The sequence below is a fragment of the Parambassis ranga genome, unplaced genomic scaffold, assembly GCF_900634625.1.
Source record: "Parambassis ranga unplaced genomic scaffold, fParRan2.1 scaffold_21_arrow_ctg1, whole genome shotgun sequence".
Lineage (NCBI taxonomy): Eukaryota > Metazoa > Chordata > Actinopteri > Ambassidae > Parambassis > Parambassis ranga.
The window spans coordinates 8310952-8326891 of NW_021144767.1; the positions used below are offsets into that span (position 1 = coordinate 8310952).

A 15940-nucleotide genomic window follows, 5' to 3' on the forward strand; every position below is an offset into this window, starting at 1 on the left:
TGACACGTGAAACAGGAGGAACGGTAGTCCTCACTGGGAGACACGTCCATGTTGTAGTGTGGAGATCATTCTCATGGTCCAGGTACTGGGATGCTGTCTCACAGCGTGGGGTTAATGCTGCTGCCCTGAGGGACACGGCTGCTGACGGCTCAATGAAAAGTTTAGTTAGCACTGAGGGCTAATGTGAAGAGATATCAGATATCAGCCTGCACCTCTGCTCTTTAGGTTTGACCTGCCACCAGCTGACAGGCAGGACCACTGTGGACTGAGACAGACACAGTACATGATCAGCATCAGGCTACTGCCATCATCACATGATGAGGATGAGAAAGGCTTTGTATGTAGCTTTATTTATGATCAGTGACAGCATGCTGACTTATATAATCTGATTCCAGGGCTGTAGATGGCAAATGATGAAAATAAGGAAACGTAAATACAAGTATATACACTGAAGAGATGATGACGTCACTGCGAGGTGACCCGGGTCACAGGTCTGGATGATCCGAGCCCTGTGCCGTTTCAGAGCCTTTTAATGAACCCGATCAATCAACTCTCGTCCCCGCCCCTGCCCCCGCGCATGCGCACTGCAGTGCAGGGAGCTGTCCATGTCAGACGGTGCTGGAGCGTTTCCTCCGAGGCGGCTTGTCCCCGCGGTCCACCGACAGGCGGGAGCGATGGAGGAAGAGCTGAAATGCCCCGTGTGCGGTTCTCTCTTCAAGGACCCCATCCTGCTTCCGTGCTCCCACAATGTGTGCCTGGCGTGCGCTCGCAACATCACCGTCCAGACCCCGGAGGGGGAGACCCCGGTGCAGAGCCGCGCTTCGGGCAGCTCTGACTACGACTACCTGGACATGGACAAGATGAGCCTGTACAGCGAGACGGACAGCGGGTACGGCTCCTACACGCCGTGCCAGCTCAAGTCCCCGAACGGGGTGCGGGTGTTTCCACCGACCATCCCGCACCGACACTGCTCCCTCACCTGCCCGCTGTGTCACCGGAGCGTGTCCCTGGACGAGCGAGGGCTCCGGGGTTTCCCTCGGAACCGGCTGCTAGAGGCCATCGTGACCAGGTACCAGCAGAACCGCGCCTCTTCTTCCTCCTCCTCCTCCTCTTCTTCTTCTTCTTCTGCGGTGAAGTGCCAGCTGTGCGACCGGAACCCGGTGGACGCGTCGGTTATGTGCGAGCAGTGCGACGTGTACTACTGTAACGCCTGCCAGCAGCGGTGCCACCCGTCCCGCGGTCCGCTCGCCAAACACCGCCTGGTTCCGCCGAAGAACCCAGCGGCAGGAGGGGCGGCAAGCGGAGGAGGAGGCAGCGGCGGCAGCGGCCAGCAGCCGCCCGCTACCGCGCGGAAACCGGCGACGTGCGTGGATCACGAAGCGGAAAACTTTAGCATGTTCTGCTGCAGCTGCAAGGCTCCGGTGTGCGTCAAGTGTCTGGAGGAGGGGAGGCACGCCAAGCACGACGTCAAACCGCTGGCCGCCATGTGGAAGCAACACAAGGTGAGCGGACACACACACACACAGAGCATAGTGTACACACACACACACACACACAGAGCATAGTGTACACACACACACACACACACACACACAGAGCATAGTGTACACACACACACACAGCATAGTGTACACACACACACACAGAGCATAGTGTACACACACACACACACAGAGCATAGTGTACACACACACACACACACACACACACACACACACACACACACACACACACACACACACAGAGCATAGTGTACACACACACAGCATAGTGTACACACACACACACACACACACAGAGCATAGTGTACACACACACACACACAGAGCATAGTGTACACACACACACACACACACACAGAGCATAGTGTACACACACACACACACACACACACACACACAGAGCATAGTGTACACACACACACACACACACACACAGAGCATAGTGTACACACACACAGCATAGTGTACACACACACACACACACAGAGCATAGTGTACACACACACACACACACACACACACACACAGAGCATAGTGTACACGCACACACACACAGAGCATAGTGTACACACACACACAGCATAGTGTACACGCACACACTCACAAACAGCATAGTGTACACATACACAGCATAGTGTACACACACAGAGCATAGTGTACACACACACACACACAGAGCATAGTGTACACGCACACACACACACACACACAGAGCATAGTGTACACACACAGCACATGGTACACACACACACTTTTCACAGGTTCCCTGATGAGCTAACATGCTTACAATTGTATAATTGTTGGTCTGCATTTAAAGCCGTTGTGTATGTCTGTTGTTGTATGATTGTTGGTGTTTCTGTGCCTTCAGTTGTTATATTTGTGTTATGTGAAAAACAGCCTCACTGCTTTGTCACAAGCACTTTGAGTCAGAGAAGAGGGAAGCACCATTGTGTGTAGAGTCCTGTGTTGTGTTCACTGAGTGTGGGCCAAATGAAAGCGTGATTCATCAGAGTTCACACAGAATAAGATCATTACTGCAGGCGTTAAAGCCCAGTGTGTGTGTGTGTGTGACATGACTCATCACTCCAATAGGTCACACTGTGCTGTGTGTTACTGGCCTACTTCTGTTCTCGAAGTTTGTGTGGATGTTGGTCAGAGTTGTTCCTTAGGGTTAAGTGGCTTTTTCAGACATCTTTAGCATGCTGAATGCTACATCTCAGAGACTACAGGCCTTCCTTTGCATGGTTTAAGGTTAAAAGTTCATGACAGCACAATTAGAAGAAGACTGAACAAGTCCAGTTTGTTTGAAGGGTTACCAGGAGAAAGACTCTTCTGTCTAAAAAGCTCATGGAAGCAGGGCTGAGGTTCACTAAACTGCATCTGAACAAAGAACAACACTTGTGGAACAATGTCCTATGGACAGATGAGACCAATGCTGGACACCAAACACAGAAACACCTCATACACACTGTCCAGCACGGTGGTGGAGGGATGATGGTTTGGACTTGTTTTACAGACACAGGACCTGGACACCTTGCAGTCTTTTCTAACCTGCTTAAGACCAGATGATTTTTTTCTGCATGCTCAACATTTAGCAACACAATTGCTAAGTCCATGGCCTAAGGCTAAAGATGGTTTAACCCAGCTATGACTACAGATCAGCTGTTTGTGTGACTATGCCCGACTTTTCCTTAAAGAATCAGGGTGAGTCTTCCATCGCAGGGACAAGATTTTAGGCAACACAATCTGCTGCATTATCCACCCTAATGCACCCCCCATCCCCACCCCCGTAACTCTCCTGCCAAAGAAACAGCTGCCTGTTTCATTAAAGGATGATTAAAGTGATTTATGCTTTAATTCATTTTTTAATGACTCTTTCATTAATTTGAAGATGAGTTCACTCCAAGGTTAGGGTCAACTCAAGTTCACTCAATGTGACCTGACTTTAATAATTGTTAGGTGTTTTTTTTTGGGGGGGGGGGGGGGTATTGTTAGTCGCAAAGCATTTTCCGTGAGATCGCCGTCCTCACACCCTGACTTCATTTTTTGCAAATTAAAAGGCATTTTTTGTAAGTGGGTCATTGGGACTAATCTCTCAGTCTGTCTCTTTATTTTATTTGATTGGAAGCCTCCAGTCATTCTATTCATCATTTCACCGACGCTCATCTCAGCCTCTTTCTCCTGTTTTTTCCCCCTTCACCACATCTGTCTCCCTTTTACCTCCTTGTTTACCCTCCTCCTCCCTTCCCACCCCTTCCTCCATCTTCCCCTCCATCACCCTGTCTCATAAATGGACCGTGAAAATCCCATCACAGCACAAGAGTGAGAGGGCGATGATAAGTAATGAGCGGCGTATGAATAAGAGATTGGAACCACTTAGTTAATACGGTGTCCTTCGTAGTGAGGGAGATCAGAATGAGCTCTCTCAGCTGACACTCGGAACAGGCAACATATATATGTGCGTCTTTGTTGAGTGTCTCTTGAGGGTTTTAGTGGGTGTAGCTTTGTCGTGGTTTCCTGCTCCTAGGAGTCCTGACTGAACCATGCTTTAATCAGACACATGAACGCTGATGGATTGATTGATGGGCTGAAGCGGTGCCCTGTTTCATATGCCAGTTTCAGGGTATGTGACTCCACCATGTATTGTAACCAACGGTAACAATAGCAGAGATAATATGCAGTAATTCTTTACAGATCATCACGGCTCAGGTGCGTAGACTGCATGTAACTACGGATGAAAGTCCGTAATATCCGAGTCCTCATTATGTCGACAGCGTTAGGGCTGGGCGATAAAAACGATAACGATAATTATCGCAATATAACTTTTTTCAATAACAATATGACAAAAGTTCAATAATGCTCGTTGTGTGATGCTGCGCATGCGCATTGCATGCTGGGCTCTCTAGTGCTACATGTGGAGCTGTACCCTGAGGAGCTGAGACTTGGAGGAGTGGTGAGAGAAAAATGAACGGACAGAGAAGTAATGAAGAAAATGCTGCGGCAGCGACCCAGAGCAGTGAGAGGGGCACAGACATGAAAAGAAAGGTCGCAAAACGTCTGTAGGGTGGAGATATTTTGGCTATTTTGTTTTTGTTTGTTGAAATTATACCTAAAGCACTTAGAACTTGCACATGCAGCCATGTTACTAATACTGCCCATTCGGAGTCGACGGCATCGCATATTTTACAAATTTGCTATGTTCTCAGGAACGGTAAAAGCTAGAGACTTCGGGTTTTTCTCCGAAAAGAGGACACTTTAGGCTTTCTATTAGTATACTCCGCCATGTCTCTGTCTTGTTTACAGAAAGTCAGTGTCCAATCGGACGATCGAAGAGATCACAAGGTGCTCAAAATCCAATTGTAGAGCTTTCTGCTCCAGCGTGGTATATCAAAGATGGTTGATTAGACAAGCGACGTATCACCCCTGACTAGCTGTGTCGTCTACACGGCTGAAAAGCAGCTCTGAACGCAATAATAGCCGCGTAGCGGACCGCTATCTCAGCTGGAAAGTGTGTCGTTCTGTATACCCCTGTTATACACTGTTATTTCTTACTGGAATCGTTTTATTAGATTTTTTAGCGTTGCTATGTTTTGTTATGCTAACCCGGAAGTTACGTCGAAGACATTCCGGGTGAACAGGGGAGATATCGCTCTCAGACGCTCAGAGTAAACAGTGCTTCTTTGATGTAGCGCAGCTTCATTTTTTAAATATTGCAGTGACAAATGACAAAGTTGAAGAAAAATATCAAGAAACTGTCGAGAAACTAAAGCTTAAATTGGTCATGTCATGTTTTGACAAGCTGTTCTCCTGTAAATGTGAAATAAATATAGATTTTACATATCGTGTTAATTATTGATATCGACTGATATGGAAAGAAATTGTCATGATACATTGTTTGGCCATATCGCCCAGCCCTCGACAGCGTCATTAGTAAACCTACACATCTAATACAGGCAAAGAAGTGGTGCGTGAGTGTCGAAGGGCAGAAGCAGGAGCTTGCATTGTAAGCATCCACATGTCACTACGAGCACTCACATAGTTATTAAAGTAACTAAAACAAGTATGTACATGTTTAGCTCCTACAGGCCTTGGAGGGAATTGCAGTTTCTTTTACATTTCTGCACGAGCTTCATTTCTCAGCCCCCTGCTTAGTTGCTGCTTGGTGTTGAGTAGAGATTTTATTCCCTAAGGGTTGATCCCACAGCTTGGCAAGCATTTTCTTGAGCAAGACTGTTGAAGCTGAAGTTGCAACCAATGGGTAAAAGGGTACAGTCCTTCATAGTGGTCAAAGGAATTTATGGGCTTCAGCTCCAATCAACAGAAATGTCCCATAGCTTGTCTCAATATGGAAAACAGATTCCTTGGTACTACAAGTTCCTCACAGGAGGCTGATCGGTTTGAGTCATTATCAGCGTGGCTTTGCTATCTCACTTGCTATCATGACGATCCACCGTCGAAGCCAGTTCCACTCTATACAAATCTTATTGTACCAATTGTTGCTGGTTATCTAAAATGGGGCAGGCTTTATCTGATGACTGGCTGCTCGCTCTGTTCAAAAATATTTGCAGAATTGCTCGGTTTTTACAGCAAGTCCATAAGTTTGGTGCTATGTTTAAGAGAGCATTGCTATGGATGCAGTTTTGATTAGTACCGAGGTAACACTATGGAATTCGATACATTTCAAAGACTACAAACACAGACAGTTCAATCTATTAAAGCATTTACGCACATCGGTTGAACTGGAACGATTGGGACTGGTGTGTGTTTTCTTTTTCCATTTGGCTCCTCGCTCCCAAGATTTAGCTTCGTTTCTCCTCACTTGTGATGTGGAGCTGGAATTGTAGGGGCCCAAGGGAAATATGCATGGATTGGCTGTTTCTGTGCGTTTGTAGTACACACATCACGCTGCATCAAATCAGACTCAAACTAGCGCAGCTGCTATGATTCAGCTAAAGATGGCAGAATTCTGCGTGCGTCTGCAACGTCTTCAGAACACGTGAGACCAGAGAATTATGAAGGAAAAACAATTGGATCATCACTCTAAATCAAACACTAAATACATGGAGGAGCAGCCTGCAGGCCTGACCACTCCACAGATTACTCACAGATTGAAGCACACACACACTCGCTCTCTGACACACATTCGGAAGGCATAAATATGCATAAGTGAAGCGGATGAACTTTCGCTGTGGGAACGCAGAGGAAGGCACACTGATCCACTTTTCCTCCGATAAGTCAAGCAGAAAACACAGTGTGTATTTTAAAGCACATGAGCGTCCACTCGTGCGTTTATGTGCGCTGCATGCACGTGTGACCCAGCTCTAATAAAAAGCTGCCGGCACTGCACTTAAATATCACTAGTTCTCCAGTGTTTGCTGCGTAATCTTGAGATCATGCTTAATGCTCACTATCATGCAACAATAGGGGGATTTCTGCCACTGGGAGCACCGTAAAACAACCAATCTTACAAGTTTTGCATAATGTTGTACAAGGCGACAAGGAAGGAAGGAGTCCTCCAGGCTTTCAGGTCAGCACTGTGCAGCACATGTAGCAGCATCACAGCTGCAGATTGAAATGATTAAATGATGTCAAATTCTCCCTTTTCAAAATGGCATAACACTGTCACCAGGAACTATATAGCAAGGTAGCTAGCCAGCTATGTTCACAGTATACTGTACACAATGTTCGCAAACACTACCCTTTCATGCTGTTCGGGACAAAAACGTCCCCTAACTTTAACGGTTTTAAAAATCTATCAGATAAATATTTCTTTCATATTTTTTTGCATAGACCTTTTAATTAACTTCAGTTCTGATCAAAAGTAGTGAAACGATCATTTTCCCCCAGGATTTTAACCCTTTAATCACCAATTTTATAAGGGGTGGTGCTGAAAATTGGAAAAAAAAACACACGAAATGGCTCATTTTTAATAGAAAAGGTGAATGTGGACTGGATTTTTTTAACCTTTATTACAGTCTTGGTCATGTCAAACATCAGTAAAAAAATTGACTTTATTGCATTATTAGTTTTTGCACAGCACTGGATTTTCTTTTTTTCTCCCATTTTGTCCCATAGACTTCCATTATAACCACTTTTTTTGACTGCACAGCCATGGCACTAAATAATCATGCATTCTTGATTGTTGGTGGTTTACCCTGTTGGTAGGAGGTACAACTTAATGACCCATTTGACCCTTTACCTGCAGGCCTGTGTTTATGTAGTGTAGTTTCTGGCTTGTATATGGAGTTATAGGAAGTATATATATGCTATAAATAACCCACACATACCAGTTACTCAAAGGACTTTAAAGTACCTTATGAGTGACAAGATAACAGGTTTTAGCATAATAAAGTGTGTAGTTGTGAGACAGGAAGAGAAGCAGATGGTGTGTGTGTGTGTAGTAACACCAATCCCGACTGGTGTATTGTATGTGCGAGCAGACACACTGCTCCTCTGCATCACAGGTCGAAGCTGCTGCAGGACATAACTGACTGCTGTTACATATTTGTGGTGTGATAACCCAGCTTATCTTCATCACTGCCTGACACTCAATCAGGCTCACTGACCTGATATTAAAAGATGAAGACGAAGAGCTTCTTTGTCCCATATAGTGTCTGCTACGGTGCGTTGATGTTTCTAACTTATCCTCTCACACGTTTCCATCCAACGTATCTCTACTCGGGAATTTCCTTCGCTCAGCGGAGTTGTCAGTTCCTCTCATGTTACATCATTTAACATTGACAGTAAACAGTTTGTCTTGCTTGTTTCTCACCCCCGGAGATTCTGACAAAACATTTTGACAAGCGTGAGCTGCCTGCTGCCTGTGTGATGTAATGTATAATGCATTCTGTGTGTAGATTTAACACACTTTCCCCATAGTGACGCATAGTCACTCAACTAAATATTAGACTTGGAATAGCTCTGCTATCACTGGAGCTGATTGGTTCAAACTTCAGAGATAGCAACACAATCCATACTATTACAGACTGAGGCCACATTTTGAAACTGTACTCAACTTACTTAAGTAAAGTACCTAATAAAGCTTAGGTACAGTAAAGAAAGTTACTTAGCCATGTCCCTCACCTTAACTGGAACCTAAATCCAATTCTAACCTCTAACCTAAAACCAAGTCTTCACCCTCAGTCATTGAAAACAATGGAAAATGTCCTCACAAGGCTCAGCACTCAAACTGCTTCTAATTATTCTCGCTGGACCGTGCAATGCATGATGGTACATATCGCATCGACAGACCCATGCATACCTAATTTTCCACTGGGCAATAGCCAAAACCGTTCATTTCATTCGATAGGTGGCAATGAGACCAGTGCTTACTCTCTCCTGTTGGCTATTGTGTGTGTGTGTGTGTAGATTAGTGGTGTTTCCTACAGTTGCTGCCACTTTCATCAGATAAAGTTTACATATTTCATCATTTACCTTATCAGCGTTTGCACCTTGCTTTCCTGCACAATCCTCCACCATGTTTCTTTTATCACCTATTCATTCCGCTGCATCTCCTCCTGCTGATGACCAGAGCAGAGACCTTATTAATGACAAATGAATGAACATAAATCACGTTATGTTCAATCAGTCATTCTAAGAGAGAGAGAGCAGATTTATTCATGTGTAGCACATAATAACTTATTGATATGATAATAAATGATGCCTGTCTTTGGGCGATCAGGATCTTATGACAGCTTTATCTCACACAGGTGAGTAAAGAGTCCTTACAGAGCGCTTTCACAGCTGTTGGTGACTTTTTATTTTATTATAGACATCGGATCTTTGTGCTATGAAGCTGAAATATTCATTTTATTATTATTCATTATTTATTCTAAGGAAAACATGGCAACATTCTCCGTCTAAAATAAATAACCTTGTAGGAATTTTGGTCCCCTCATGGGAGGTCACATTACTCTGTCCCCACAATGTCATAGCTACACACACTGTGTAACTGAAGTCTGTGCTGCAGGACGTGTGCATTGAATGTAGGTTAATGCACACTTCCTCTCCTTTGGCAAGCCTCTGCAGGAAAGGCTGTGTGTGTGTGTAACCGTAGTAAACCCAGCGTGTGTGTGCATGCATGAGTGTGTGTGTGTGTGTGTGTGTGTGTGTGTGTGATCCATTTTTGGTAACAGAGCCAGTGCTGATGCAGACTTCTGAGGAGAATGTGGACAACCTACAGTAGAAAAAAAGCACTGTTACCATGGTTACGTGCATCTGTTCATTCATAAAAGACGCTCTGTACATTGAACAGCAGATTGTACTTTTACAGAGGAATCTGCAATCCACCTTCCCTTTGCATGTATTAATAAGGAAGATGCCCTGATCAATTATTGATTGGAAGGGGCTGTTCTTCGTGCTCTGCGGCACTCTTGTTTCCTACCCTCAAACAGATCCATGAGGTAAAGTGATAAAAGGAAGCCTGCAGTTGTGGGTCTGTAAGCTACTCATCCCTGCCTACAGTTGATCTAAGCCGTCCCGGGAGGAATCCAGTTCTCCGTAGGGGAGTGTGGCGGCGCTCGGGCTGCTGGGTGGCGAACTCAGTGAGGTTTCATCATGCAGCGGGAGCATCTATGGCGTTTATGGAAGCTGGAGTTCTCATTTTACTGATGCAGTAGCAACATATTTTTGGAGGAAATGTATGAATATGTAATCAATGCTGATGAAGCACATCTGCAGCAGTTTCTGCACTGCTGCCATGATGTGTTTTTTAGGCGCTGAACCTTATTGCATGAATATTGATGGTTTGCATATAGGTGCTTTTTAATGGTGTTTTTTGTGACTCCACATGTACAAAAGGTTTATTTAGTCACGCTACCTGACCAGCATGAAATCTGTCGGTCAACCACAAGAATCCTGACACAGTGGTTGGATGGATTGTCAGTAACTTGATCATAAAGTACTAATTTAAAGCCATGGCCTTCTGACTTTGTACATCCAGCTTGGTAGCATTTAGCTGAAAGTACTGCACCTAGCAGAGCTGGTTATGATGAAATCCTCTATTACTGGTTGTTCTAGCATCATTTTATAGCTACTGAGGACACCACCTGCTGGTTACTTCATACATATACAGGCTATAGTATATATTGATCCTGGGTGCTAATCATGTGTTGTTTACTGTCCTGGCCTACAAATCCTCCCTCTGCACCATCCACTGTGCTGTATTAGCCCTAGAATGGCTCTGTGGCAGAGGACGAGGGAGGCAGGGTGAGTGGTGTGGATGAGGGGATGAAATGGAGGAAAGGGGAAAAGGAGATTGGATTTGACCTCCACCAGATGTGGAGCACTAATACTTCCACACAGCTGGGCTGACTAGACCACAGGGAAGGACTGTCCTGCTAAAGCACAGCCATGTGCACCACAGTGCTCTGGCTGAGGCTTGAAAGAATATCTTCAGGTCGATACTGTCTTTGAAAGAATAATAATAACTGATTAAATGTGGATGCAGTTCCCTCCACAGCCTTTAGGGGGTTGGCTCCAGTCAGTGCCCATAGACCTCTATGTTAAAATGTTTAGCAGAAATAAACATGTTTAAGCTTTGAGCAGTTTTGACATTGTGCGGTCTTCCGGGTTCTCGCTCTGCCCATGCTCCACCTCTTGTACTCTGCCAACATGGCACCATGGCTGGGCGATGGTCACAAGCGCTGCGTCTGTAGCTATTTAACAGCGAGGCTGAGGCTGTTCTCTGATTGGTTGCTTCAGTCTCTTCAGGTCTGTTAACTGACAGAGGGAATTGTGATGTTTCTAAGATGGGATTTGATTGATTGATTGATTGATTGATTAGGTCTACCAGGAACAGCCCCCAAAAAGGGGGAGCTAGGGAAAGCTGATGGAGGCCAGGGCATCCCAGGTCTCCATGTTAGTCCCATGAGTCCATCCTGTTAAGCATGAAATAAAAATGTCCGAATATATTGACTAACCATGTACAGTAAGAAAACAAAGGTCGGATTTGTGCAGTGATGCTTCACATTGTGTTCCTGGACATTGTGTTGTTGGGTTTCTGTGTGGACCCCATGAACACATTTGTGGATCTCTACTCATCCATGCCGTGTACATATCTGCGCTGTGGAGGCGGCTGCTTCTTTTGTCACGTCTAACAGGAACTGGCTCTGGTCGCAGACTAACACCCGCTGCAGTCTGCCTCCATGTCTGCTCTGCTTTTTCACACCGGATAATGAATTTCGCCAAAAAAACAGAGCCACATGTTCACCAAAATTTCGTTAAGGAAGAAGTGGAGACTTTGATTCCTTTGAAAAAACAGAGCAGGATGTAAAGGCTTATAAATGCAACTGTGGAGAAACACAGGGGCAGACGGGGAGGAGAAGGTTTTATCTGTCCCCTCCTCCTCCTGGCCCTCTTCTCGTCCCCCGGGTATCCTTTTGACAAGGTCAACGCCACAATCAAGCATTCCTCGGGCTGACAGCCACACACATAAGAGCTGCCTATTGTTCTCCTGTGCATTGTTATTTAACACAGCATTGTGTAAGAGCAACAAGCAGTCACTTTTTGTGTGTGTGAGTCTCATAGTTCAAATATATTTCTGGCATCGGTGCAGACTTTTACTCATATGTATACAGTCTCTGCATGTCTGCTTGTGGAATTTTAACCTCTTTGAACCTAAATATGTAAATGTAATGAGATTGTAGCACCCAGATTTTTGATGTTAAAATATGTAATAAATGGCAACATTTCACATCATTCTGCTGCAGTGTGCCCTGATACCAGTCTGCAGCATGGAGGAATGATCATAAAGGCGTTTAAGAAGAGACACCGTGATCTTGGCTGGTTTCTGGACTTGAAATTTAAAATACAACCGTGTCTTACTTACGTAGTTTTGACTGAAAACAGCCAGAGAAAATGAAAAATCAATAAAGTTAAAAAGAAAAGTGTTGGACGTGTTTTTGTGTATCATCTGCAGGATCAGTCTACGTTCCTACCCTCACCTATGGTCATGAGCTCTGGGTAGTGACCGAAAGAATGAGATCTCGAATACAAGTGGCCGAATGAGTTTCCTTCGACGGGTGGCTGGGCTGCTCCTCCACATCGAGAGGAGCCAGCTGAGGTGGCTCGGGCATCTGGTTCGGATGCCTCCTGGACGCCTCCCTGGGGAGGTGTTCCGGGCATGTCCCACTGGGAGGAGGCCCAGGATGCGGTGGAGAGACTATGTCTCTCGGCTGGCCTGGGAACGCCTCAGGATCCCCCCGGAAGAGCTGGTGAGAGGGAAGACTGGGCGTCCCTGCTTAGACTTCTACCCCTGCAAAATGGATGGATGGATGGAAATATCCCATTGGCTGGTGCAATGCTAACTTCCTGGTTTGCCTACAAAAAAATACCATGCTGCCCCTCCTACTTCCTGATTGGGACGAGTTTTGGGTCGGGCATGTTGATAGAGATGTTTACTTTTAGACTTGTTAACATGGAGGTCTGTAGGAACAGAGCTACCTCCAAGTGGCCATTAGAGGAACTGCAGTCTTTACAGCCACAGATGTTACCACATGATTAATGTGGATGGATTGATTGGATGGAACCAGGGTCTATATCGGGTGTGTATATTACAGTATGTGCAGTATTGTTGGAACGGAAGTCAGACTGCACACAGTGATCCTCTGGCTGCATTGGAAGCTGCTGTCCCTAGAAGCTCAGCCGTCCCAGACTGGTGTCAACAACTGGTTTGTCTGAGCTTATTTGCCTCACAGGTCCAGTATTGGAAAGCCGTCACATGTTCAAACACTTGGTCCGTCTTCTTAGACATCAGAAGCCTCTCATCCCGCATCCTATTTGTTGAGCTAAGCCGCATCACACAGCCGCGCCTCCATGAATGTCATCGCTCTATCTGAATGTCACCGACTGAATAAACGGCCCGGCATTGCTCCTATAATAAGATAATGAGATAATATAGCACTTGTGTCTGAGAGCGGCGCTGAGAGGTGCTGACAGCGACACAAGAGGACTAAAGGACATTCAGGTTTGGGAGGACTAATAAAGGATGAAAAAGGTCAAGGGGAGGAGAACAAAAGAGAGACAGGAGAAGAGGAATGGGATTTCTGAAAGACTCTTATCACGACATGTTATTTTCCCTTTGCTACACCAGTTTCTCTTTTGTTCATAAATCTCTTCACTGGTTCACTGGTCCCTCGTCCTGCGGGGAAGACCTGTCACATTTCCACAGTGTAGCTCACAGTTGGACTGGAGTTCTGCTGTAGGTTTGACACGTCATGGCCAAATTTAGACCTGGGTGCAAAGAGACTCTTTATGGAGGAATATTTGAAGGAACACTTCCTCACACAATGCAAGAACGGCTCACTTTGTTACTTAACTCTTAATCTACCACCCCCCCCCCCCCCACCCATAAAAAGGACAAAAAACGTCCACTTCCAAAAAAACTGCTATCAACAGATTCATAATTTATTTTCTGCATAAATATGTTAAACAACTTCAGCCCTGCTCAAAACTACCAATCATTAAATCATTTTGAGGAATTTAACCCTTTAAATGCCAGTTTGATTACTTGATGTCGGTAATGTTTTATGAGGAAAACACAAAAAATGAGTTATTTTCCACAAAACAAAAGTTAGGTGGCTGAGGCATTATGTTAAATCTGTCATGGATAGGTCAAAGATTAGCCAAAATATTGAGTTTGGTGCATTATTAGTTTTTGTGTAGCAGCAGTTTTAAAATTTCCTACCCTTTGTGTCATTAAGGACAAAAATGTCTGCTTCTAAAAACTGCTATAAAAACTTAACAGATTCATATTTTTTCTGCTTTTTTCTGCATAAATATTTTAAACAACTAATAAAAACTATCAAATACTGAAAAAGTATGAGGATTTTAACTCTTTAAATGCCAGTTTGATTACATTTTTTTAACATTGCACAAATGTGTTATTATACATAAAACAAATGTTGGATGGCTGGGTTATTATTATTATATTTTTTGATTAGTCATGGATGTGTCAAAGTTTATCCAAAATATTGAGTTGGAGTTATTAGTGTTTGTATTGCAGCAGTTTTAAATGGTGTTTTCCACTTAGGTCCATTAACTCCTATTATAATACTACATTTTAATATCAGAGCCATAACAACATATAACCATGCGTTTCTTGATGTAAGGGTTTCATTTTGAGAAAAAGGTTTTTGAAAGTGGACATTTTTGTGCCTAATGACACAGGGTAAATCCAGCTCTTCTCGTCTATTGTGGCAAAAAGAAACAAAAGAGGAGGAAGCAGAATGCAAGTTTTCAGCATGTGTTGTTAGGGTTAGGGTTAAAGTCTTGTCACTTTGTGTCTTCCTTCTGTCCACTCCATGCACACAGGTTGAAGCCATTCCGACTGTGTTAAGAAAATCAATGAATAATAATAAAGCATGTCGACCGCAGTGAATGAGGGGGCTGACACAACCCACCGCAGACGGATGAATGAGGAACCAGACGGGACAAATAGGGGAGGAGGGGATGATGTGCCAGCACAGCTCTCTTATGGCACATCCGTCATCCCCTTGTTAGCATCTTGGCATCACACACACACACATATAGAGGCCAGACAGCTTGCTGGGCCAGATGGCCTCTTGGTGAGGAGCTGTTAGAATCCACGCAGTGGGGTTGGTTTGATTCGTGAACCATGACCTCCACACGTCCCTCCTCCCTGAGTCCACTCAGCACGTGCATGGAAGAGGGATGGACTGGGAGAAGATCACTGTGTGTGTGTTGGAGTGGTTATGAAGGTGTATAGTGCAGTGCCAGCTTTGATTACAGATGTAACCTTAATGCTGGGTGTATCATTGATCATTCCTGAAAGGTTATTGATTGGGATTTATGAACAATGGGTTTTCTTTAAATGATGATCACACATGTCATTTGTTGCGACCTTTGCTCCTTGCAGCAAATGCAGCTGTTGTTTATGACTGCCGAGGTGCCTTCTGGCATATGTGTGTGTGTGTGCATTCATAAGCACATCCAGACAAAAACAGTGTAAAGCAGGTGGGAGATGTGGGCGTGGCAACAGCAGAGCAGATTCATCACAGCTTGGCGTGTGTGTGTAACAGTGTGTGCTTCCTTTGTCCTGTCTTTTCTCATTTACCAGTGACTGATGCAAACACACACACAGACACACACACACAGTATGAGTGTTTAAATTGCTTGTTGAAAATAATGCAAATATTTATCCTCCTTATAATTGGTGAGGTCAGCAATATGAAGTGAGCATTGAGTAGGTGTGACATCACATAGTACAGGATGTTGTGAGAAAAGATCAATGCAAATTTAGGAAATATTAGAATGAATATATACGTAATGAAATACTTTCTTGAAATTTAAAGAACAAAATACATTAACATGTTTCATGGTTGCTATGGTAACTCCTCACAGTTCTGTTTGGAGCCTGTAAGTGTACGGAATGCCCAAAAGAACACTGGTGGTCACGGATTCACCTCAGTATTATTATT

At 44.6% G+C, this 15940-nt stretch overlaps 1 protein-coding gene across 2 annotated transcripts in view; it reads left to right on the forward strand.

The window, feature by feature from the left end:
* Nucleotides 1–674: 674 nt before the first annotated feature.
* LOC114429778 (E3 ubiquitin-protein ligase TRIM9-like) overlaps nt 675–15940 on the forward strand; it is a 29587-nt gene continuing 14321 nt past the window's right edge. For both annotated transcript variants that reach the window (XM_028398418.1, XM_028398419.1), the window contains exon 1: nt 675–1502. In XM_028398418.1, coding sequence (XP_028254219.1) covers nt 675–1502 — 828 coding nt within the window. The remainder of the gene's footprint in view (nt 1503–15940) is intronic.